Here is a 25,039-nt window from a genome sequence, read left to right as displayed (position 1 = left end):
TAAACCCCTTTCCTAACACGTCTAATAGCATGAGTTCGAATTCCGGCGAGGGAAGAACAAACATTTGCTTCCGCAAATTTGCAGATTTAACATTGTTGTGCTGTTATACATGTATGTATATATATATATATATTAACGGTAGCTACTTCTGTAACCGTTCGTTAAATGATCTAGGGTAAAAGATGAATGTCAGTTGATTATGAATATGACAACCACTCGGGAAAAAGACGTGTCATGAAGTTGAAAGTCAATGAAAAGATTTCTCAGATATGGATATCTGTATCGTTGGTTATTGTGTTCGAAATATAAGTGAAGTTATAATTCGAATGTTGTCCTCCATTCTGTATTATTGGTTGGAATCATTTTAAGTACCCAAACTATTTCCACGATGTAAACTCTTGAAATGTAAAATAAATACAAAATATAAAAATTTTACAATAGATAGAAATATATGTATATTTTATTTCTATACCCTGATCACATTTTTCACCAATCCATCCATTTGCACAGCCAAATAAGCATCGTCCTGTATCAAGGTCACACGGTCCAAGACATTTTGCTGGACATGTTCTTTTACAAAGTGGACCATACTGTGTAGACGGACATCCTTTAAAAAAAATCAGATATAAAATGGTATCGTATGACATCATTCATTTGATTATCTCGATGAGAAGTTGTAGAAGGTGGTTCTTTATTCATAGTCCGCAATAAATGTTGCTCGATATAACACATCTTGTTTTTTTTTAATAATGACAAATACAAGAAAAAGAAACTATAAAATGTAAATGAATTAAATGAGTTAATAAGGACGTTATATAGAAATCTTCTCAGGACAATATTATACAATTATTGCATTTGTATGAGGTAAATACATCAGCCTAAAGTAAAGATTTCAGATGAGTCCGTTAAAGCCTACTTCAGAGATCGAAAAACAAATGAAAGTTGATTAGTTTTTTTTACAGTACTGTAAGTTATTGTTAAAATTTTTTATATTGACTCTCTAAATAGGTCTTTGCATCTGAAATAAACACATTTAATATGAAACCAGTTGTTGGCATGATACTGGTTGTGTTTTTCTCGTATATTTTATGACAGTAGGATACTAAACCCCTTACGGGAGGGATTGTGCTTGGTGTTCATATGATGAAGAAATAATGTTTCAATCAGTTTAATTGAGGTCTGGAGCTGGCATGTCAGTAACTGCTTGTAGTCCTTTGTTAATTTATGTTGATCATTGTCATTTTACTTAGTTTCTTCTGTTACATGTACCTATTCTAACATCGGACTCGGACTTCTTTTAAAGTGACTTTTACTGTGCGTATTGCTGTGTGTTTGTTTATTCTACATTGGCTAGAGGTATGGGGGAAGGTTGAGATCTCACAAACCTGTTTAACCCCGCCGTATTATTGCGCCTGTCCAAAGTCAGGAACCTCTGGCCTTTGTTAATATTGTATGTTGTTTTTTTTTTTTTTTGGTTCATTTATATGTTCCTGGGTTAAGTATGACGTCCACTTTGGCAGAACTAGTACACATCTTTGTTTAGGCGCCAGCTGAAGTCCGCCTCCAGGATTTTCTCGCTGTGTTGAAGACCCATTGGAGGCCTTGGGCTGTTTTCTGTTATATGGTTGGGTTGTTGTCTCTTTGACACATTCCCCGTTTTCATTCTCAATTTTAATTAAGAATAACTCGGATGGCGGACAGACGGACATCGACAAAGTAATACGTCTGTCCCCATCGGGCGAAGTCGATTACCTAGTGTATACTACTTAGAAATACAAAACTTATGTATATATCAATGATTATAATATTAACCTAAAAAGTGTATATATATTCAAGGCATCAGAGAAACTTTGAAATTCACATGATGGTTTAAACAAATTAGAAATAGAATTTTTTATTTGTCTTTAACTTATTTGTCTTATTTGAATGTTTTAGTAACGTAATTACGACTTCAACCTTATTAATTAACATTTCAGCTTTATATACTTTGTTTCGATTCAAATACTCACCAACGATCCCAATTTCACAAATTTCAAGTTCTATTAATGCACTCTTAATAGCTGGAACATATGTCAAGTATCGGAAAACGGTATAGGTCCTGATTTTCTGTGGTAAATATTTCCCATGATATAAAACAGTTCCCTTTTCCGGCTCAGCACTAGAATTTGAAGCGTATATTTTATGTACAAGTCCGTTTACTGTAGTGTTCACTGAAAACATGATATATAATTTGAATATGGAAAAGAGAGATATTGACAAGTAGCGTTTGTAAATGCGACATCGCGTGTCCGTGACTGAATTAAAGCATTTATGTCTTATTTTTAGCCTGGATTTTTAGTAATCGTATTATAATCTGATAAAGTCATGCTGATTGTAAGGTGCACAATTTTCTCTGTTTCAAAATCTTTCTGTTTGAACCCGTCCTGGTTTTCTTACTACAATAAACTTACTATTAACTAAATTTAAAATGTTAATTAACCAAATTAATTGTGGTATTGAGGTGGAAGAAAGCAGACGTGTTAAATATTATATAGTGTAACATAGATTTAAAACAACTACGTGTACTGGAAGATTTCTAGTACCTCCTGATAGAGGAGGGATTTACAGAAGGTAACAGATAACTACAACCGGAAACTACATGTGACATATACTATTGGTATCGGTATCGGATTCGACCCGGAACTTGTTAATTGTATTGCTTATATTCATTATGTGGAAACCAAAAGGGCCTGGAATGGTGTAATTTTTAAACAACGCCATTGTCCTATATTTGTTATATATAAAGTTGAATTCTTTGATTCGTCGTTTTTACGTCATGCTGGCTAACAAATTGGAACTCGTTTTTTTAGTATTATAGATAGATGATTTAAAGTCACTTAAATTCTGTCACTAAATAAACACTAAATGTATATTAAATAATCTTTTGGCGAATATTGTTATCGAAATAGATAAGATATAATGCTGACAATATTAGTCATGGACTTTTCGTTCCGTCTGTTTCAATGGGTTTGTTTTGCTTAGTGTTAGCCAACCCACCTCAATGCATAGGAGAAAAACTTTTAAAATGTAGCAAATATCAAATTCTTTACTTCTTACAGATTTTTTTAAGATAAACATACATTTAGCGGTGTTAAAATGAAGTCAATGATAAATCAGAAATTTTACTGTTGTAGTAGAAAGATTGGAACATAGCCATACTATAAAATATTACAACTTATTGAAATAAAAATGGAATTAACTACTACTGAATTAGATTGTTGTAAGTTTCCTCAATCGAATTTATAGCTGTACTTTTTTTAATCAAATATTTTCACCACAAATGTAAACCTCGACATTACCATTAATTAATACTTTAAAAGTAATTTTAGTTCGGGGTTTTTCGGCTGATATTTTTATCATAATATTCTCTTCCTCATACACCATACAATTTTTGACATTGAGAAAATGCCCCCAAAAAATGTCGTTTGTGTCTAATTAGTTTTTTTTAAATGTGCATATCAAAAAGAAACTCATACAAAAACCAAGACTAAGATTAACTGTTCATATTTGGATGAAATAGTATTGTTTAGTCTACTGTCAAAGATCATAAAAATATTCATTTCCCTTATCTCACAGAAGAAGTGTAATTGTCTGATCTAAGTAATTAGAAGAAATCCGGCAAAGCTTTGTGATGAAGAACTGGTTTTTTTTCTATTATTATTAAAATACACTAGAACATCTGTATCGCTTCGAAAGATTTCAATTAAAAATACCTTTTACTATTAACATCTTAAGAATCATAATTTTACATTTAGTAGAGTATGAAATCCAAAAATTTGAAACTACTTGCAAAGAAATTTGTCAAACATTAGTAAAGTCAAAGAAAAATGAAAAGGTGAATATTGAGTAAGTCCTACACGTAAAGGAACGTTGTTCTTTGTTCACGAAGATTGCATACAACGACTGAATGATGAAGAGTGCAGAAAATAGTCAATTCGTATAGCATGGATTACAAAAAAAAAGAATGACAAAACTCAACACATTTGAACGATCAAAAGGACCTAATAACTTAAACTTCTTAAATGTCTACACGTATTCCGTCTAATTATATTTTACATGAGCAACAAGACGGAAACCTCTTTAACGTGATTTCATTCCTGGTTCTCGTTTGTTTCGTGTTAAATCCATAGTTTATTATGTTATGTTTTGAGGACCGTTATTGTCTTTCCGTCCATTTTCATTTGCAATGGTTATCTGTGATTCTTCGGCACACTGATTTTGAAAGTTGCTTTGATTTTCTTTTTCCGGGTTAAACATCACCACGCCAAGAATACATTATATTAAGTTAACGATGCATGGCACTGAACCTTGATTAAGATATCAATTCGCCGATTCATAATATAATGCATTTTTGGTAATAATTTCAAAAGCGTACACCAAAAGGCTGTGATTGGCTAACAACGTCCATAACCATTGATATTCGACCAATGGCGTGACGTTGTTTTCATTTTGGGGTACGAACAATTAAGTTACCCATAGTCCTTTAGATTCTGAAACAGCGAATTGCTTTTACTAATACTTTTTTTTTTAAACCCGATGATAATATTATTAATAGTATATCGATTTTCATTGTTCATCATGTGGGGGCGTACTTTAGCTTAAAAAAAACAACTTCAAAACCAAGTTTGATCATTCAACACTTTGACATACATGTATGAAGATAATTATATTTAGTTCGTACATTTTGCTTGTATTTTGTTTTTGAATATTAAACAATATAGTAATTGAAGCAAATAATAATGTTGTAGTGGTATTTGATTAATATTATATCTAAAATTCACATTTAAGCGTCTGTCAAATGACTTACCTTTGCCTGTCAGATATAATTCTGTAACAATTCTTATTTCTGTCATGTCAACCTGAAACCATACGTCAGTTCCCTGTGTTTTAGAACATGTTGTTTTATCTCCATCCGTAGCTAGATTTGCCGGTTTCGTACCAAGAGGATTCCGTGATACTAAAGCGTTTGTTGCTATGTTATCTATAATAGAGAAATTCTGATTGATAGAATAGTGCGTGAGTAAGAAGAAATTCCAAGCGATAGCCGTATTTAACCTGTTTGTGGTGGTCTGAAAAATCCACCAAATGAGACTGACAAAGAACTAACATAAGTCGTCTGTTTAATAAAAATAGCATGACCAAAATAAAAACATATAAAATAAAGCATTACAAAGTTCGTGTCTTGGATATACCATTGATTTCATTTGATAAATTGTAAGTCTTTCCAAAAGTTGTTACCAGATCAGGCATTTTTTCACACATGAAAATTGAACAAATACTTGCAGTTTCTTTAGACTGTGTGCGATTTACAGCCTTAAATATTTAGATAGTCCTGTCCAGTTTTAAAATATGTCTTTTGGTTTTTTTAGTCGTTTTGGTTTGCTGTCACATTAACCTTAAATACCTCACATCTCCCTTTATTCATACATATTCTCTTTTATAGAAAGAGTACTTGAAAACTCAATGTCAAAGACGCAAATTTCCCGCTTCCTGTATGCTGGCCTGCGATCAACTCATTCGAACGAAACTCAAATAATGTTATTAAACTGAAATAAATGTTTAGCTTTTAAGGTTCACGAAAATCTATAAGTGATCTCTTGGTAGTGTGCTGGTCTCAAATGTAGTAATATATAGATACACGTGAAAATGACTTCCGCAATGGAATCTGTTATTTATTGAATTATAGACCAACTAATCCAATAATTCAAATAGTATAAGAATTAAGAATAGAAAACTATTAGCGGTTTTTGTTTTACTTGGAAGTCACGGTATTTCATTTCCACCAATAATAAATACATAATAATGCAGCATTAAGATTGATGAAAAGTTCTGCTAAAACAGGAAGCAATTGTAAGCATGGTTTGAATTTCGGGAATGCTTCTGCAGACTGACTGGATCGGGAGCAGTAACTTGCAATAAGTTCTTTCTTCTATGGCACAGTTCAGCTTAATGTTTCTGTGAATTTAGTTTCAAGACATTTCAATATATTCAGTAACTTAAGAACAAAGTATCATGTTATGTCGAAGTGTATTTGAAAAATTATTTACACTTGTTGCAGTAAATTCCAGTTCGACTTTCCTTACAACCATTTGTACAAACTGCGGTGTTCCTATCGCAAATATCATTCAAACAGTTTTTAGTGTTACATCCCCAGATACACGAACCATTTCCAGGATAGCAATGTTGGTCTATACATGTTTCTGTACAAGAATTAATGCAGTTACTTCCCCAATAATTCTTCTTACAACCTAAAAATGTTAAAAAATATATAATACTGAAAATATTGAATGATTAAACGTAAATGATGAGAGTTCATTTGACGTTGGTTGTTGTGAATGTTTTAATTAACGGCCTTCTTGTAAAAATATAGTGCTTTAGGGGAAAATTTTTTTAAATATGCCCTTTATCTAAAACAATGGACGTTGAACAATAAAGCAAACCAATCAACTTTAGTTTATCAGTAACATTTTTTTCATCATTTTTTTTTTACTTTTAGTTTGACATAGAAATCATTTCTATAATATCATTATTTTGGTGAAAACTTCTATACACAGAAACAAATAACTTACCATTAATGGAAACATAACATAGTTCAATAATACTTCCTTTGTCCCCTGGTCCCTGTACGTCATCATAATAAATGACATATTGTCCAAGTTGATTGCATGAAATAGTTTGAGTGATATTTGGATAAGGATAACCTGGAGGATCTTGGTGGCAGAGGTCAGAGGCAGAAGGATGAGTGTTAGATGTATTAGATATATACAATTTAAATCCATCCATCCGTCTTGCAACTGGAATAATATATACAAGTTCTCTACATAAATGTATGTACATGTTTTATATAAGACACCAGATCAGGATCATAACAAGGTTAAGTTCTACCATAAAATGTACTTGTTATAATCGACATTTATGTTATGTACGTAAGTATGAAATTTAACAGATAGACATTTGCTAGAATATTCTTCACAACATTCACTTGTTTGTCTTTTGAATATTTGAAAAGGGGTATTTATTGAAATATCATAAACGTTAGGATCTCCTTATTTATTTTTCTTGCTGGATAATTCAGTTCATGTATTTTTAAATTATTTTATTCTGATAAGTTAGTTATCTACTAAGATAAGGATAATTGAGGATAATTGAAACCTTTTCCAAAACTTTTTTTATTTTACCAATTATGGTAAAATTTCATAAATTTAAGCCAATTTTCAAGCTTGGCGTGACAATTAATAAAGCTAACAATATGTAGGATTGTTATTTCATACACTTTCCAATTTGATCTCGTGTAGTGATTGATAGACTGGTTGGTGTTTAACGCCACTTTCAACACTATTGTGCTATTTCATGGCGGTCAGTTTTTATTGGTGGAGGAAGCTGGAGTGCCCGGAGAGAAGCACCAACCTTCGTTAGGAAAACTGACAATCCTAGTCAATTAAGATTGGAGTTGAGCGCACCTGTCACGTGTAGGATTCGAACTCACAACATCAGTGTTGACAGGCTAATTCTAGTTTGACTTCTTTTTTTCTCTCTTGATAACTACTTAGACCACTCGGCCACCAAGACCCCTTCCCGTCTAGTGAGAATTGAACTACAGGTTAAAATAATTTCAACATAATAACGTTTTCAGTACTGAAAAAGGCAGGGTGTGTCGTATGTCTTTTGTATGTCTGTATAATATTAGGGATGATAATTTTGATAGAATTCAGAACGTAGTTTTCAAAAGGGCGATACTTTGCAGGCAGTCATTGATGACTATTGTCAGTTTGACTTCTGTATAAATGCCCAAAATTTTCTTCAAAATCCATTTCTTCAAACAAACACCTTTTTCTTGATGTGTGTTAATATATGAACTCTGACTATTCATTTCATAATTTTTGGTCTGTAATTAAAGAAGTACACACAGTTATTCGTCAAAAAAGTGTTTGTACAAAAATTTACTAAAATTCATAATTAATAAGTCAGAGATTTCGTAACCACAAATTACTTAAAACTTTTACTAAATTCTTCCATAGACACAAAGATTTATTTGGCTGTACCTGTAGCAAACTTATTTCATAAGGAATAGAAAATCCTAATTTTTAAGGTGATGTTGTTTACTTAGCCCGAAAAATTAGATACGATCCGGGTAAACTTGTCAATTCTTTAAATAAACTGATTCTAAAACTGAGGTTACCATTTCAACACTGTAATTAGAACTTTAAATATTGTTCGAATTGGTATAATTTAAAATATTGATTTTGTTATCAGTAAATTAAAACCATACTAAATATTATTGTTATACACATATGCACATTCACAGTACTACAATCTGTCGATACCTATATTTTAGCATTGCACAAGGTCATGTTTTCCTCTGACTGTTAATGACGTCTTTACACTAAATCCATTGGGTGTTGGGTGTGTACTGATTAATATTTTAGTCTTAGATACATGATTTTTATTAGTTGTTATTGGTTTTGAACTAGCTGTCAGTAACTGCGAGTACTCTCAGATCTGTACTTTATGTCTTTTATTTTTGTTTTTAGGGATGTATAAATACACTGCCACGTCCGGTCTTTGTTTTTGTTAGATGTGTTTCTGCTTTATATCGAAATGATGATTGAAGACCTTTTCAACTGATTTTTATAGTTTGTTCTTATGGTGTACTGTTACACCACTGTCCAAGGTTTGTTTTGTTAGATGTGTTTCTGCTTTATATCGAAATGATGATTGAAGACCTTTTCAACTGATTTTATAGTTTGTTCTTATGGTGTACTGTTACACCACTGTCCAAGGTTTGTCCTTCAAACATGTTTGGGTCCTCAATGCTCTTCATCTTTGTACTTGTTTTGGATTTCTAACTATTTTGATCTGAGCGTCACTGATAAGTCTTATGTAGACGAAACGCGCGTCTGGCGTATCAAATTATAAGCCTGGTACCTTTGATAACTATTCAAACCCGCCACATTCTATATGTGTCTTTCCCAAGTCAGGAGCCTGTAGTTCAGTGGTTGTCGTTCGTCCATCTCAGTTTTCGTAATTTGTTTTGTTATTCATTAGGCCGTTAGTTTTCTCAGTTGAATTGTTTTATATTTTTCATGTCTGGGCTTTTTATAGCCGACCATACTTTTTGAGGTTTTTCATTGTTGTAGGCCGTTCGGTTGCCCATAATTGCTTAAACCACTTCATTTAAACTATGCTGAATAGTTGTCTCATTGGCAATCATACCACATCTCCTTATTTGTATATTATAGAACTTTAGCCACACCATAAACATATGAGTAAAAGTAGTTCAATGTATACGTACATCTTTCTCTATAGTATATAGTTATATCTGTGATGAATACAGTTCCATACGAAATATTGAACATCCACCAAGCTGGACTTAGATTATCCGATGTGTGTGTACATTTTGTAAAACCCCATTCATTTGATATAGGTGGGTTAATTGCATTTTGTGGTACAGCACTACCATATTGGGAACTTTGTGTAGCACTTCCAAATCGTGCAAGGTTCTCTAAAACAAAAATCAATGGTTAATTAAGTCCAAAAATATTTCCTAGAATCGTTTTAAATGTTTTGATTATAATAATGAAAATAACTCAGATACTGCTGTGAGGGATCTATTACTATATTAATTTTCTGTAGTGTTGACCTTTGTAGTTACTGACAAGAGAAGCAGTTCGTGATACGTGATAAATCTAACAATACATAACATACATGCTGTCTAAAGTCAGGAACCTCGTCAGTAGTTGTCGTGTGTCATATCTTAATGTTTTCGTAATTTGGAGTGTTGGATGTTGCAAGATTGCAGATTTTTATTGTTTCTTTTAAATTTGTTTACAACTGTTATTGAATAGGAACGTTTTAGTTGACATATTATTTAGACTTCTGTTTATTATTGAAGACTTCATGTTGCTCTCTAGGTGTATTAAATGGTTTTAGTCGTAAAGCCGTCTCTTTGACGTATACCACACAACTCCTTTTATTCATATGCATACATTCACATATACATGTATAAATAGTGAAGCCCATGAGGAACATGTCAGTAACTGCTAGCACTCTCAGATCTGTACTAAGTGTCTTTCTGTTGTGTGGATGTATAAGTACCCGGCCATGTCCACTCTGTGTTTTTGTTAGATGTAGTATTTCTATTTGTATCTATCTGATAAGTTAAGCCTTTTCAACTGATTTTATAGTTTGGTCTTATGTTGTACTGTTACACCACTGTCCCAGGTTAGGGGAGGGTTGGCGCCTTCAAACAAGTTTAACCCCACCACATTCTATATGTGCCTGTCCAATGTCTGGAGCCTGTAATTGAGTGGTTTTTGTTAACTTTGTTACACTTTATCATATTTGTTTTTTCCGTTAATTGTTTTGAATGGTGTGTTCTTATTTTGTGCTGTTACGCCGGTGGCCCAGGTTAGGGGAGGGTTTGGTACCATCTAGTTCAACCCCGCCACATTCTGTATATGCCAGTCCCAAGTCAGAAGCCTGTAGTTCAGTGATTGTCGTTTGTTGGTTTGTAACATATTTGTTTTTCGTTCATTATTTTGTACAGAAATTAGGCCGTTAGTTTTCTCGTTTGAATTGTTTTACATTTGTCATTTCGGGGCCGTTTATAGCTGACTATGCGGTATGGGCTTTGTTCATTGTTGAAGGCTTTACTGTGACCTATAGTTGTTAACTTTTGTGTCATTTGGTCTCTTGTGGAGAGTTGTCTCATTTACAATCATACCACATCTTCGTATTTTTATATTGCGTGTAGTTAACACCATATCGCTTAATTTATTAATAAAATTGTAGTATAGTCAGTAGTAGATAAAAGTGAGTTTTACACAATTAAACACCTTGTCAATTATCAAGTATATAAACGGCGCAGTTCCAATTCAAAAATACAGACTCAATACTCATTCACGTTCCCCTATTCCAGTTATTTTTTGCTATGAATCACAGCAAATCCCTAAATTTCTCCTATGTACCAAACATGTTTCTCTCGATGCTAAAAAGCCTTTGAAACAACTCTGTGATGATACTGTTGATAGGCAAAACTTCTTCCTATACCTACCATATATACCGTCTTTTTCTAGAGGTAATCTAAATTCCTGGATAATCATGAAATATTTGTCACTGGACGTATATAAAAAAAAACAATCAAGCAATCTTTAAGTTGGTCATATGTTGCAAACCAGAAATTAAAACTGTGAAATCAAAAGAATACAACGACACTTCATACATGACAGACCTGTGAAATTTCCAAATTTCTCTTTAACTTTGTTTTGTCTCTACAAATAAGGAGATGATAAGATTGCCAATAAGACAAATTTACATCAAAACCCAAATAACAAGGATGTATGCAAGTATATGTCACCGTATGTGCGAAAGCCATACCGTATAGTAAGCGAGATTAAACAAATTTGCGAGCGCTCAACCTATCCCCTACTTGGGACAGTGGTGTAACATCACAATATAAGAACAAACTGTAAAAATCCTTTGGAAAGGGTTGACTCATAAGATGGTCTAGAAGTATAAAGTCAACAAACAACAAGACAAACAGACAAGAACACAAAGTACCGATCTAACTTAGTCGTTCTTAATGTTACAAACGAGGTTCTGATGTACAACTTTACACTACAATAATTACATTGCATGTATGTTTCATTATAATACGTTATTTTGATTGGCTATATGTAACAACAATCTCGCGTCATTCTGAAATTAGCCTTCATTTAAAAATGAAATGTAAAATTCATGATAACACGAGCTTCCACAATAAAGTGCACAGGTAAATAAAAGAAAAACTTGATAGAAATCGTGTTTTAATGATCCTAGCAAAAAAATGTAACTATTAGTATTGAATGCTTCTTTTAGTAATTTCATAGGGTTGTAAAAGCGTTGACCGTGCGCACATTTTTAGAATGAAGCGCTTCCGCACTTCATACAAAATTTACTTCGGTCAACGCTTTTACACCCAATAAATGTACAAAAAGAAGCATTCAATTCTTAAATATTAGTATAGTAATATAGGTCATTATATTGAATTCTTAAGAAAACAAGCATTTCACTTTTACTTCACATAAAAACAAACAATAGACGGACTCATTTACAAAGTTTAGATCTTAACTATGTAAGTTGATGTAGGTTGATTTTGTGTATGAAAGACCGAGTTAATGCATCATTAAACTCGGTAAAGATGACCTTTTCTCACTTATGATTTTAATCAAATGTACTAAATATTATAATTCCATTCTGTTAAAGAACCTCCATGTCGGTATTACATCATATTACCACCACGTTGTTGGCTGCTTTGTCGGTCGGTACGGACACCAACGCTTTGCGAGTACTTGAATTTGTTTATTAATCCTAGAAAACTCATTTGTCAATGTCATGCATCCAACAAGAGGATGAGATTGTGGCTAAAAACAAATATAATTATGATACCAATCATTTAATGTGATATTGCGGAATAGTAAAAAAGACACCGATCCGCAAAACCTTTCAATGGGTAAGTTCAACAATAACCATTAAAAAAGTTATTGGTGGAAACGCTTTTTCGTAAGCAAAAACCATCAATCAACAAAATCATAGATGAATAGGCAAGTACTTGAATCTGGGAGATAGATACCTTACAGGTCGGTGCTGCTGGCATGTCCTCTAACAAGCTTTTCATTGGCAAAATTTATTACATATTTCTATACTATTATATATAAAATCATCCTTTTAGCATAGAGTTTTCCCATGTAAATGAAAGTAATATGCATAAGAACTGGAAAAAAGTGTGCCATTTAAGTAATTATAAATAACACAAACCCAACATCCCCTTTCATTCATAATCATTTGTTTTCGTTCTAAAAATACATGAAATATTTGTCACTGGACATACTAAATCAAACACCAATCAATCAATCTTTAAGTTAACTGCTATTCAATTCGCATCTAACAAACATAAAAATGAATTAAAAACCAATAATCCAAAGAACACAACAATACTCTGTAATTGATACATTATAGATCAATATGATATAGTACGTTAGGTAGAAATGAAATAGGAGAAGCGGACTGAATTAATGTATATCAGTATGTACGAAAATTCATACCGAAGTCTCATAAAATCTTTAGAACGTATGTAAAAGAACATGTTTAACCCCGCCGCAATTTAGTACCTGTCCCAAGTCAGGAGCTTCTTGCCTTTGTTAGTCTTGTATGTTTTTTAAATTTTGGTTCACTTGGTTTCGGAGTTTAGTGTGACGTCCTTTTTCGCTTAACTAGTACAAATTTTTGTTTAGGGGCCAGCTGAAGCCATTCTCCAGGTGCGGGATTTGAAGACCAATTGGTGGCCTTTGGCTGTTTTCTGCTATTTGGTCGGGTTATTGTCTCTTTGACAAATTCCCCGTTTCCATTCTCAATTTTATTTTAACGAGCAGGTCTTTTCTTAAACTTTTTTCATTCATCGATTCGTTACGCTTGTGTGAAATAATGGCAAAAAAATCAGTGTATATAATTTGCAATATAAAAAGAAAACTTACTTTGTGCTGAAACAGTCAACACAACAGCCACGTGTAAAAGTAACACACATACCATAGTATCAAATCTAATGAAGCACGTGCAACCAGAACTTGCTATCTGCTAAAAAAAATATGTTAATAACAAAACTATACAAAAATGATTTGAAAGGTATGATTTGTTTACTAGTTCGGGATTAATATGTACAAAAAGTAAAAAATATTGTGCTTATAATATAAGATGTCATATAAAAAGGAGTCTTTTTAACTTATTAATTGAGTGATAATATACAATCGTTCGATATACTAGTACTCGACAATTCCATACATTATTTCAATGATGTATTTATATAAAAATAAGGAGATGTGGTATGATTGCCAATGAGACAACTATCCACCAATGTTCAAATGAAGTGGATGTAAGCAATTATAGGCAACCGCACGGCCTTCAACAATGAGAAAGCCTCATACCGTATAGTCGGCTGTAAAAGGCCCCGACATGAAAAATATGAAATAATTCAAGTGAAGAACTAACGCCCTAATTTATAACAAAATACTTTATGAAAAACAAATATGACGGACAACGAACCAACGACAACCACTTAACTACAGGCTCCTGACTTGGGACAGACACATACAGAATGTGGCGGGGTTAAACAGGAGCGGATTCAACAATTTTAAAAAGGGTGGCTCCAACCATATGTCCCCATTCAAAAGCATTGATCTTCAAAAAAAGGAGGATCCAACCCCCGGAACCCCCCTCTAGATCCGCCACTGTTAATTAACATAGTTGGTCTGTATGTAAATGTTCCGAGACCATAACCGGCGTCTGTGGTATTAACTTGTATCATTTAAATGATATATGTCATTTTATAACCTCAAAAACCTATCCAGAAAATAATAACAATAGCTAAAGACGACCCATAGTAAATGAAATACAACAGTATGAGGTTCTGTTATACAGTGTAATATGGAAGAAATCTGAACGTCTGAAAATAAACGCTTTATTTTCCAAATATTAAAATTTGGAACAATTTTTTTTTTCATTTGGAAAAATGACGGAGTCTTAGTTTGACCTAATCAAAGATGTATACTTACTTATTTACCTTGCATCAAGACTAGATACTTTATTATCGAATAATGATAAAAGTCACACAAGGAAGTATTTTTACGTAACTATACCAAGAAGTAAGTACTTAATCATTTGAGTCACTTTTTGACGGACATCTATATATTTACCGACAAACAACTAGATATTTTTGATAAATTTGAAGGGAAGCTGGAAGATTTTTATCTATTAAATTTTGAGAAACACTTTAAAGGTTTCATAAACTTAGTAAACTCTTCTATCGTTATCATGTGGGAAGATTTATATGTAACCTTAATCTTATTTTCAATTCAACACTTTAAAAGTATTTATTTTTTTTGAATTAGTGAGGTTATGCCTTCCAATATCATGACGAGTATGTGTATATTTCGTTAGAAGATTAATTCTCAAACACTTTTTTTTCATAAAATCGATCTCTCGATGAGCCAAATTTAAATATCTCAGATAACTATTCAAATTAGTAATATACTCCCGGACTTTAAAAATGCAACACACATTTTTGTGATTTTTTTTGTTTTTGTTTACCAAATCATGATAAATTTTCATATAATTGCTTTTCATGCTTTGAAAAATTCAAGACCTAACTTACCTGAGGTAATTGAACATACCGGATTATTTACGTAGCACCAATTTCTAAAAGCGATATTGTTAACCAATGCATATTTTTTTAAAGTTTTTTTTCTTCGAGAAACGTTTCTTTGAATCAATACCCACTACTTTAATTAGGAAATAAATGTTGCATTTCCATATTGCCTAGACTGAGCAATACAAATCTGAAGCAGGCCATAATAAATTTGCAGGCATGAATACGTCAACGTGTTGTTGCTAGACAATATCATGTCAGAATCCCCTCTAACAGTCCTAACAACAACGGTACAGACGTACGGGATTTGTAAATGACCACCCATGACCAGATCAACCTGTAGTGACAACCCCACGTCAGTAACATGTCATTACGCAACGAGAGAGACAGGTTTACGACTTTAACATCAACTGCTTAAGTTTTCGGATGTCCTGGCAGAAAGATTCACCCAATAATTGTATCCAGTATACTGAAATGCCATAGAATCGACTGCTGAAAAACATTTTAAGGCTTACAGTTTAAACCACAAAATTGCCAAAACAGACTGCAATGTGTAAGACAGATGCCGCAAATCCGATGGAACAAAACAAAACTCAAATCATGCAGAAAAGAAATGGTTGACTTTTCTGTCAATCATTTAAGAGTTAGTTGCAAGCAGTCTTCGACGGTGACGGTGACACATCCATTGATAAGGAGAAAACCAGGTTTTCAGTGCATACAAAGGTACCACATGATGTAAACATACAACGTGACGTATTCAATTCAACACTCGAACTACAAACTTTATTTAGACAATGAAGTAATGAATGAATTGTATACATATATATAAATAAGAAGATGTGGTGTATATATTTATTTTACAAGTATTGCATGTTTGAAAATAAAAATTAAAACGTATAATCTAGTGATGCGTTTTTTAAATTCGTCACAGTATACTATAACAACATGGTTTTAAACGGTACTTTTAATCCATCTTAATTCGATTTCAAAAACCAATGAAAACTTTATGTATTTATAAAGGAAGGTATTTTAGTATCAGAAGACAATCGAAATAGGTCGATTTTTATATGGAGAAATGTATTATACGGAAGCGTTTTAGCGCCACACTATTTTTTTTTTTTTATTTTTTCTTCCTATCTTTGCATTATAACGCAAACCTTTGCGAAATAACGCAACCTTTTGATTTCAATTATTCATTAAGTTTTGTATACGTGTCCTTCTGTCATTAAATTCCGGTTGTGATTTAGTTAAGAGAAGAACCATAAATACAAGGCCAAATAATTACTAATAAATATGCATAGGAATAAGGGAATTCTTGAAGTGCAATAATACACAAGTTAAGAATGTTCTTTGTGTCAGAAAATTACATAATTTAACAAGAAAATAGATATGGTAAAGGCATATTTTAGTTGAAAGGCCAACATTTTGAAAATTTTGATTAAGTAGATAAGAGCAAAAATAATACAACAGTGAAACTATTAAGTCAAATAGACAAATCGATTTTTTTCTGCTTTAAAAAGAATTATTCAGAAAAAAACATTTTTTTTAAAATTTTGATGTAAGAAATCGTTTTAAAATCAGAATATGATAGATTCTTTGATAAAAAGTCATGGAATTTTCATTTCATTCTAGTGAGGCAACTTTAAGATGCTTGGATAGCAATTTGAATGAAGAAAACATAATTATAATAATAAAACATCTTCATTTTATACATTTATTGCAAAAGGTAGCTTGTTTGGATCCAACCAACCTTACACAATGCTCAAAAGAGAGCTTACTTTGGAAGTATATTGAATTTCATAGCTTTATTAGCAGGGCTGATTTTTTATTTCCTTCGGTACAACTTCAATTTCTCAATTTTCTTTGTAGTATATATACATGCATTATCCTGCTCATTATTTATCAATGATATGTTCTAAATATTCAAGCATTTTACTTTGCAATGAGTACAAAGGTTGATAAATTTTAATATATGCAGCCTCCTCAATTAATAACAGCTGCTTCCTTTGAAACTTAAATAAAGAAATAAGATTAAACAAATGTTTGCGTTATAACGCAAAAGGTTTGCGTTATATAACGCAAAGGTTAGCGTTATTTCGCAAATGTTTGCGTTTTAACGCAAAAGGTTTGCGTTATAACGCAAACATAGGAAACAAATTAATAAAAAAAATTGTGTGGCGCTAATACGCTTCCGTTGTATTAGACGATACATACATATATTTTTTTTTTTCATATCAAGAAAGAACAAAAGGCTGTATTAGGTCGTGGGTTTGATCCCCGGGCGATCAAACAAGCGAGCGGGATTTAGGGGTAAAAGCAAAAACTGGTCAGCTCGGAGTCAGACTTATGTGTCCAGTTAGGGTGATAATTGCGGCTATATATAATTTACTTGTTAATAAGCACGTTTAAAATCCGACTCAGAGTTTCAATCTAGATCAAAGCAAGGTTCACGTTCATATCAAATTAAAACGTTCTCGCATTGAATATTCATTTGATTTGCCGCTGGGCGTTGAGCAATCATCATCATCAACAGCAGCAGCATCAGAAGCAGCATCATCATCATCATCATCATCATCATCATCATCTTCATCTTCATCAGCATCAGCATGTCGTTGAACATAAGCTGCTCAATATCCAGTCAGTACCTTCATATCTTTGTATTAAAACCTGAATTAGCAAATAGGCCAATTTGTATTGCTTATTTCGAAAACTAGTATTTCTTAATAAAGGGATTATCTTTATCTGTTGAAAAATAACGAAACTTTTAAAATTTCGTGTACATTTCGTTAAGTTTTAATTAACAAACAATAACGAGCATTTATCGAGAGTCGACTTACCTTGTATTAAGAATTAATTAATTTTTTACTGTTTTCCAATAATCTTAATTTAAATCGGACAGTCAACCATATTGTTGTATAATGACACTGCATTACGGGAAGGGGTGTTTATCTGCAATTTGAAAGTAATTACCACTCAATTCTCAGTATTTTGCAAAACTCAATAAAATATAACCGATATGGCATTTCAATGCGTGTCATTGTCAGAGGGACGTCGTTCGAAGTGAACAATACGTTTGTTGACTATTATTTTCATTGGTCGTGCTGATAGATTACTGTAACACATATTTCGTCAAGATGCTTTCCAAAGTAATTTTAACAGTAAATGTAATGAATTTAGAAAAGAAAAACGACAATTGAGCATATATGGTACATGCAGTTGTGTGGCTTTTTCAAAAAGGAAATTTCAGCTCCGAAGTTTTCTCTTCCGTATTCTTTTCATAAGAAACTCACGATATTTGAATAATATGGATTCAATTACCATTAACATACATTTATATAGATTAGACCGTTGGTTTTCCCGTTTGAATGGTTTTACACTAGTAATTTTTTTGGGGCCCTTTATAGCTTACTGTTCGGTGTGAGCCAAGGCTCCGTGTTGAAGACCGTACTGTGACCTATAATGGTTTACTTTTATAAATTTTTACTTGGATGGAGAGTTGTCTCATTGGCACTCATACCACATCTTCTTATATCTATGTAGCTGTACTACAACATCATTTCGAGATTTGTTTTTAGAATTTAAACGCTTATGTAATATTTGTTGCTGGACATCGTACAGACCACAATAAAATAAACAAATCTAATTAACGATTTTGTATTTTGACACCAGCACTTGCAATGCAACACGTTTGTTTGTGAAGTACACATATGATAATGACAATGATGATGAATGGCTGTTTAAAGTCCAGTGGCAAATTAGATGCATATTCAGGACTAGAACATGTTAATGCGATATGAATGTATTAACATTGATTTGTAACGCGCTACTACCAAAGTTAACAGTGCGCAGGAAGACATGTCAACCTAGTCTGTCGCATTATTCTGATTTAAAGTCGACCAGCTTTCACTATTTCTCCTTAATGCAGCGTACATGTACTTAGCAGAGAAGTAGCAAATACCATGTTTTAAGTCTTTGGTTTGATCCGGACAGGGATCGAGTCCACAACCTCCAGCAAACGATGCAAGCACGCTACCACAAGATCACCAAGATGGTTAGTTACACATAATCTGATCAAGATCAGATTTAAGAACTTTGAAAAAAATCCTTTTAAATGAATAAAGGTAGATTGGTCCTGTCACTTCAACTATTGAATGTCTAGGATTAATTTGAATACAGCATGTGTATTCAAATTTAATATCAATAAATGTGTGCAAAACTTGAATGTTAAAAATTACAACGAATGTCTGTAATACAAAACATAATATATAACTGAATATCAAGCTGTCCAAGAAAGTGCATGTGATTATAACTTGGATGGAGAGTTGTCTCATTGGCACTCATACCACATCTTCCTATATCTATGATTTACTTTTTCAAAACTTTGACAAACATCGATTTTCAGAAACCACAAATAAAAACAACACAAGTTCCCACTTTAAAGGAATATAAAAGAGGCAAATCAAAACAAATAAATGCATGAGATAAATACAATTTATAAAAATAAAAATATTAAAATATTTTGTGTTACTCTTATTAGAACTTAAAATTTAGAATTGAAACGGGAGTGTTTCAAAGAGACAACACCCAACCAAAGAGCAGAAAACAGCCCAAGGCCACCAATGGGTCTTCAAGACAGCGAGAAAATCCCGCACCCGGAGACGGGCTTCAGCTGGCCCTAAACAAAAATGTGTACTAGTTCAGCGAAAATGGACGTCACACTAAACTCCAAAACATATAAATGAACCAAAATTAAAAAAAACATACAAGATTTACAAAGGCCAGAGACTTCTTACTTGGGACAGGCGAAAAAAGGCGGCGGGGTTAGACATGTTTTGTGAGATCCCAACCCTCCCCCTATACCTCTAGCCAATGTAGAATAAATAAACACACATCAATACGCACAGTAAAACTCAGTTAAAAGAAGTCCGAAGTATACATGTAAATGTTTAAATAAGACTTCTTGATAATAGAAAAGGGGATATAAGTTAGCAGTTACTGAGTCTTTTGCATGGGTAAATATTATTTTCAGTAGCTAATTTACTCCTAAGTATAATATTAATCATGCAAGTACATTTGTATCTTTCGCTCATTATTAAATAGTATTTTGACATTGGTACTATATTTTTGAAGAACACATCCACTTATCTAAGTTTAACGGGTGCTCAAACTTGTCATTGGCACTGGGAGCTAAGACCACTCATACTATTGTTAGGTTACCTTCGTAACAATATTGCCTCGTCTCCTTTCCTTTTTAAACAGGCTAACGGTAGCTGCTTAAATAAGCAATAGTCTGAATAGTAAGAAGTTATGTGTAAATCTTATATATAAAAATAAGAAGATGTGGTATAATTGCCAATGAGACAACTCTCCATAAGAGACCAAGTGACACAGAAATTAACAACTATAGGTCACCGTTCGACCTTCAACAATGAGTAAAATACATACCGTATAGTCAGCTATAAAAGGCTCCGAAATGACGAATGTAAAACAATTCAAACGAGAAAACGTACGTCCTGATTTATGTACAAAATAATGAACGAAAAACAAATATGATATACAGCAACAAACGACAACCACTGAATTACAGGCTCGTGACTTGGGCCAGGCACATAAAGAATGTGGCAGGTTAAACTAGTTTGAACGCGCCAACCCTCCCCCTAACCTGGGACAGTGTTGTAACAGTACAACATAAGAACAAACAATAATTAAAAACCAATTGTTCAGAGAACAGTTGAAGGTCTTTCCACCAGTAAGGATCTATTTTGATATGAAAATATTAAAATTTTGTTTTAAATGTCAATTTCCGCGTCAAATGACAGCTTATTGTACGCTGATTTCAAAAATATATGGTTTCTATACAAAAAGATATAAATAAAGGAGATATTTTTTTACTTCCGGTAATGTTTGATAGTTTACTTGACACTGATTCCAAAAATATATGGTTCTATATACTTTTACATTAATTTAGTACAAAAAATAGCTACTTCCGGTTTACAAAAGGTCACTTCCGGTTGACTTTTTCAATGTCACATTGCTTGCAACCTAATGCAAAAAGTCCCTTGGCTTTATCATGTATACATATGAGGTAAAACCAAAGGTCAAAATCTAGAACGTTAAATTTACCTATGACCTTGAGCTCAATTTCAAGGTCATAAACCAAGGACCTCGAATCAAAAGACTGTAGGCCTCTACTTTATATTGTTAATGAGTTATATTACCATACGACTAATATTAGATATAAAAGGGGGGAAAACTCGCATCAAATATCGACGTACCCTTTCAACTAAAATTTACGTGTTACGACATGTCGCAACTAACAATTGTGTGAAAATATTTTGTCGATATCTTATATGATTTCTAAAAATAAGAGATAACAAGCCAAAATCAAATTTTGAAATATGACCTTGACCTTTGACCTTGACCTCATTTTCATTTTTTTTTACCAAGGACCTCATATCAAAAGACCCTAGGCCTCTATCACTTATGGTTTTCCAGTTAAAAATACATTTCACTTATATCAAATACAAAAGGGGAAATAACTCTCATATGGAATCTCTATACGGCTTCAGTCAAAATAAAACAGACCATCCTGAGGATATAACGAGCAATTTGGAAAAATAAATTTGTCGGTTTCTTATATGGTTGCGAAGCCTTAGAAATAAGAAGAAAAACAGTGATCGGGGAGATAACTCTTAAATGGGAAAGTATTCGGTTAAGCAGTGTCAGTTTCAAAAGCGTATAAACTGTTCGATATCATATTCCAAATATCTAAGCGACATCTTGCGAAACAAAAAAACAGCGAAGGAAAAAATTAGGCGGAAAAAAAAAAAAAAAAATAATAATAATCAGAAGAAAACCAATAGGTATTTCCACGGAAAAGTGGAAAGACCTAAAAATCAGTTGAAAAAGGCTTAACTCATCAGATGGATACAAAGCAGAAATACATCTAATAAAAACACAGAATGGACGTGGCAGGGTACTTATACATCCCCACAACAAAAAAACACTAAGTACAGATCTGAGAGTACTCGCAGCTAGTTCAAAGCCAATAACAACTAATAAAAAAAAATCATGCATTCAAGTCTGCACCTTACTTTCGCTAATTTATACCTCCTACTCGTGATCACAAAGAGAGTGGTTTACTACATCTAACTTGTCCATCTGTCCATCCACCCGTCCATAATTTTGGTGACATTTAATTTGTTTAGTTGTGTTAGAGAATGATTTAATATTGGTTCTGATTTTTATAATGTAACATTGAACTGTGTAAGCGATTTTATGACCAGTAAGAGAATGATCATAATCTGTTTGTCGTTACTTTAGTGTTTTATTCTACCAACTGATCATGGATTATGTTCGTTACATTTTACCAGAGACATATAATACAATTATCATTTTATATAAATATTGTATTATATGTCTCTGATTTTACTTTGCTTTTAACTCAAGGAACGAGTTGAATTTGTTCTGAAACTTTATACTGCTGAGGTTTTTTTTCTTCAGATTTTCTACCGGAGAGTCACTTCCTGTTAAGCGAAACATTTGTTTTATCTATTTGGCATCAATTTTTACGCCGATTTCTGATAAGCACAAGACGCAAAGAGGAGATTAAATATTCATCTTATGTATCCTTTTAAAAGTTATATTATAGAATAGTTAATAACAAAGAGGGCATAATAGGTGTCAGACCACCGATTCAAAATCCCTGTCTATTCAGACAAATTTTGCAATTTTCACAGCTTTCTAAATATTTTACCTTAAGTTTAACTTCATAGAAACTATGTATATCCTGAAATGTACATGTATCAACTTTCTACATGCCAATTTTCTACCTATCTTTAAAGTCTTCTAGCAAAATACTAACGTGCGAAAGACAAGTACTGCTAAAAATAACCCTTGGTTTTCTGGAAATCTTAAATAACTATACTATGGAGCGCATTAATCCTCAATTTTTAATACAAACTCATGGACATGTAAATTTTGACTCAAAATGGTCTAAATATATTTCTCTTTCAACAAAAGTTTCATTTCTGCAAATTTGTTGGTTAGTTTAAGTATACAATGGCATCAAAAGGACTATTTTTTGTCAGGGAAGGGCTACTTTTACATAAGTTCAAAATTGGAGTGGGTGAATTGGTGGTCTGACACCTAAAGTGCAATACAGACTGCACTTGACATTGAAAATGGCTGACCCGTTTTTATGAAGACCAAACTTAGTAAGTGAATGTTCACCTTAGAAAGCTCGTATATAAATAAAACTAACAAATGTGATATATCATTCATTTATGTACAATTGTAAACTGACAATTTTGAATTTGGTATCTTATAATATATTTTAATACAGTTGTGAAATTCGCTATATCTTTTGTTTTTTCTTATAACGGCGTTAGTTAAAAGGCCAACAGCTAATTTGTCGCGATATTATTTCAGTCGGTGAATAAACACTTTTAGATAGTTGTTTTTTTATTATTATTAAATAGCCTGAATGAATACTATTTTGAAATTCTTAATTGTTCCAGGATATGAAAAAGCAAATGAAATGCATATTTAAATTACAAGCACAAATGTCCAACACAAATTAAACTATCGAAATGTAGATTTAATTTCTCCTAAATTTGTTTCACTTATAGAGACACAATAAGAAAGTTGATAAAACCTTACAGAATATAAATATTAAAGAGTCTGTATAAAATCATTAAAACATTTCGAAATGGTTATACATTATAAGTTATATGGTTTGTTACTGACCACTACGGATCCATTGAGGGTTAGTAGAATCCCCTTTGGATTTTACGAACCCTCTATTGATCCGTAGGGGTCAGTAGTGAACCGTATAACGAATTTATCGCACACGGGACTTTTCCTTTTTACACACTGCTGTTGAAGACGATAACTACTGATTTTATGTTTTTGCAAAATTTTGCATCAAAGTACATTAATAGACAATATACATTTATAAGTATATGTGCATGTAATTACTTCCAATACGATATATTTAAGGCATATGGCGTACCGATTTTATTCATTTTATTTATAATTTCTCATTTTTCTAAAATCTATCAAAATTTCGATTCGACCCATCTGGATGCATCTCCAATATTGTCAGGAGTTCTATAGAAAGTAAAATTGTTGCTAAAATCTAAAAGCACCATTAATTGTATCTATGTTACTGTGTTAAAATTAATCAAAAGACATGTCTGTTGATATTAATTTTGCAGTTTTCTGTAAAACATATATTTTGCCGGATAGAATTAAACCAAAATGTGTACGATTTCCTAATATAATCGATTACACAATTATAGAACAGACATAGTTTTGTTGTATATTAATATATTATCCTTGAAAAAATTAAAGCAATCAAATGACTCGAGTCTGTAATTGTAACAAGGTTATGGACCATATGCTTTCGGCTGAGGATATCTTTTAACACATAAATAATAAGTATAGTCATCAACTCTGTAAACATAATAGTAATATCTTTCTTTATATAACCAACTTGAAAACTAAAGTTCCTCTCTGTTATGTTGCAAATGTAATTGCTAATATAACCAGTGGATGTATTTAAAATAAAAGTCTTATATATTTATATATTGTGTATATGAATAAGAAGATGTGGTATGAGTGCCAATGAGACAACTCTCCATCCAAGTCACAATGTATAAAAAGTTAACAATTATAGGTCAAAGTACGGCCTTCAACACGGAGCCTTGGCTCACACCGAACAGCAGGCTATAAAGGACCCCTAAATGACTAGTGTAAAACAATTCAAACAGGAAAACCAACGGTCTAATCTATATAAAAAACGAGAAACGAGAAACACCT

At 32.5% G+C, this 25,039-nt stretch overlaps 1 protein-coding gene across 1 annotated transcript; it reads right to left on the bottom strand.

The window, feature by feature from the left end:
- Nucleotides 1–132: 132 nt before the first annotated feature.
- On the bottom strand, nt 133–19,178 carry LOC127738022 (uncharacterized). Its single transcript, XM_052249032.1, has 8 exons — nt 19,154–19,178; nt 17,718–17,840; nt 9,332–9,541; nt 6,609–6,833; nt 6,186–6,287; nt 4,847–5,020; nt 473–607; nt 133–170 (listed from the first exon to the last, which is right to left on the bottom strand). The coding sequence occupies exons 1-8, from the start codon at nt 19,176–19,178 to the stop codon at nt 133–135; spliced, it is 1,032 nt and encodes a 343-aa protein (XP_052104992.1).
- Nucleotides 19,179–25,039: the final 5,861 nt, after the last annotated feature.

Source organism: Mytilus californianus, unplaced genomic scaffold (assembly GCF_021869535.1).
Source record: "Mytilus californianus isolate M0D057914Y unplaced genomic scaffold, xbMytCali1.0.p SCAF_1, whole genome shotgun sequence".
In the NCBI taxonomy this organism is placed as follows: Eukaryota; Metazoa; Mollusca; class Bivalvia; order Mytilida; family Mytilidae; genus Mytilus; species Mytilus californianus.
Note: the sequence above shows the minus strand (reverse complement) of the source record. Positions and strands in the feature narration are given on the sequence as shown.

What these genes read in the sequence shown, in the direction of transcription:
- LOC127738022 (XM_052249032.1), bottom strand. Translation starts at nt 19,178, where the DNA reads ATGGTATTTGCTACTTCTCTGCTAA. An exon ending in ATGTTATGTTTCCATTAATG is followed by an intron (nt 6,288 to 6,608) that starts GTAAGTTATTTG and finishes TAACATTTTTAG; the next exon opens with GTTGTAAGAAGAATTATTGG. An exon ending in TGGTTCGTGTATCTGGGGAT is followed by an intron (nt 5,021 to 6,185) that starts GTAACACTAAAA and finishes TCTCTATTATAG; the next exon opens with ATAACATAGCAACAAACGCT.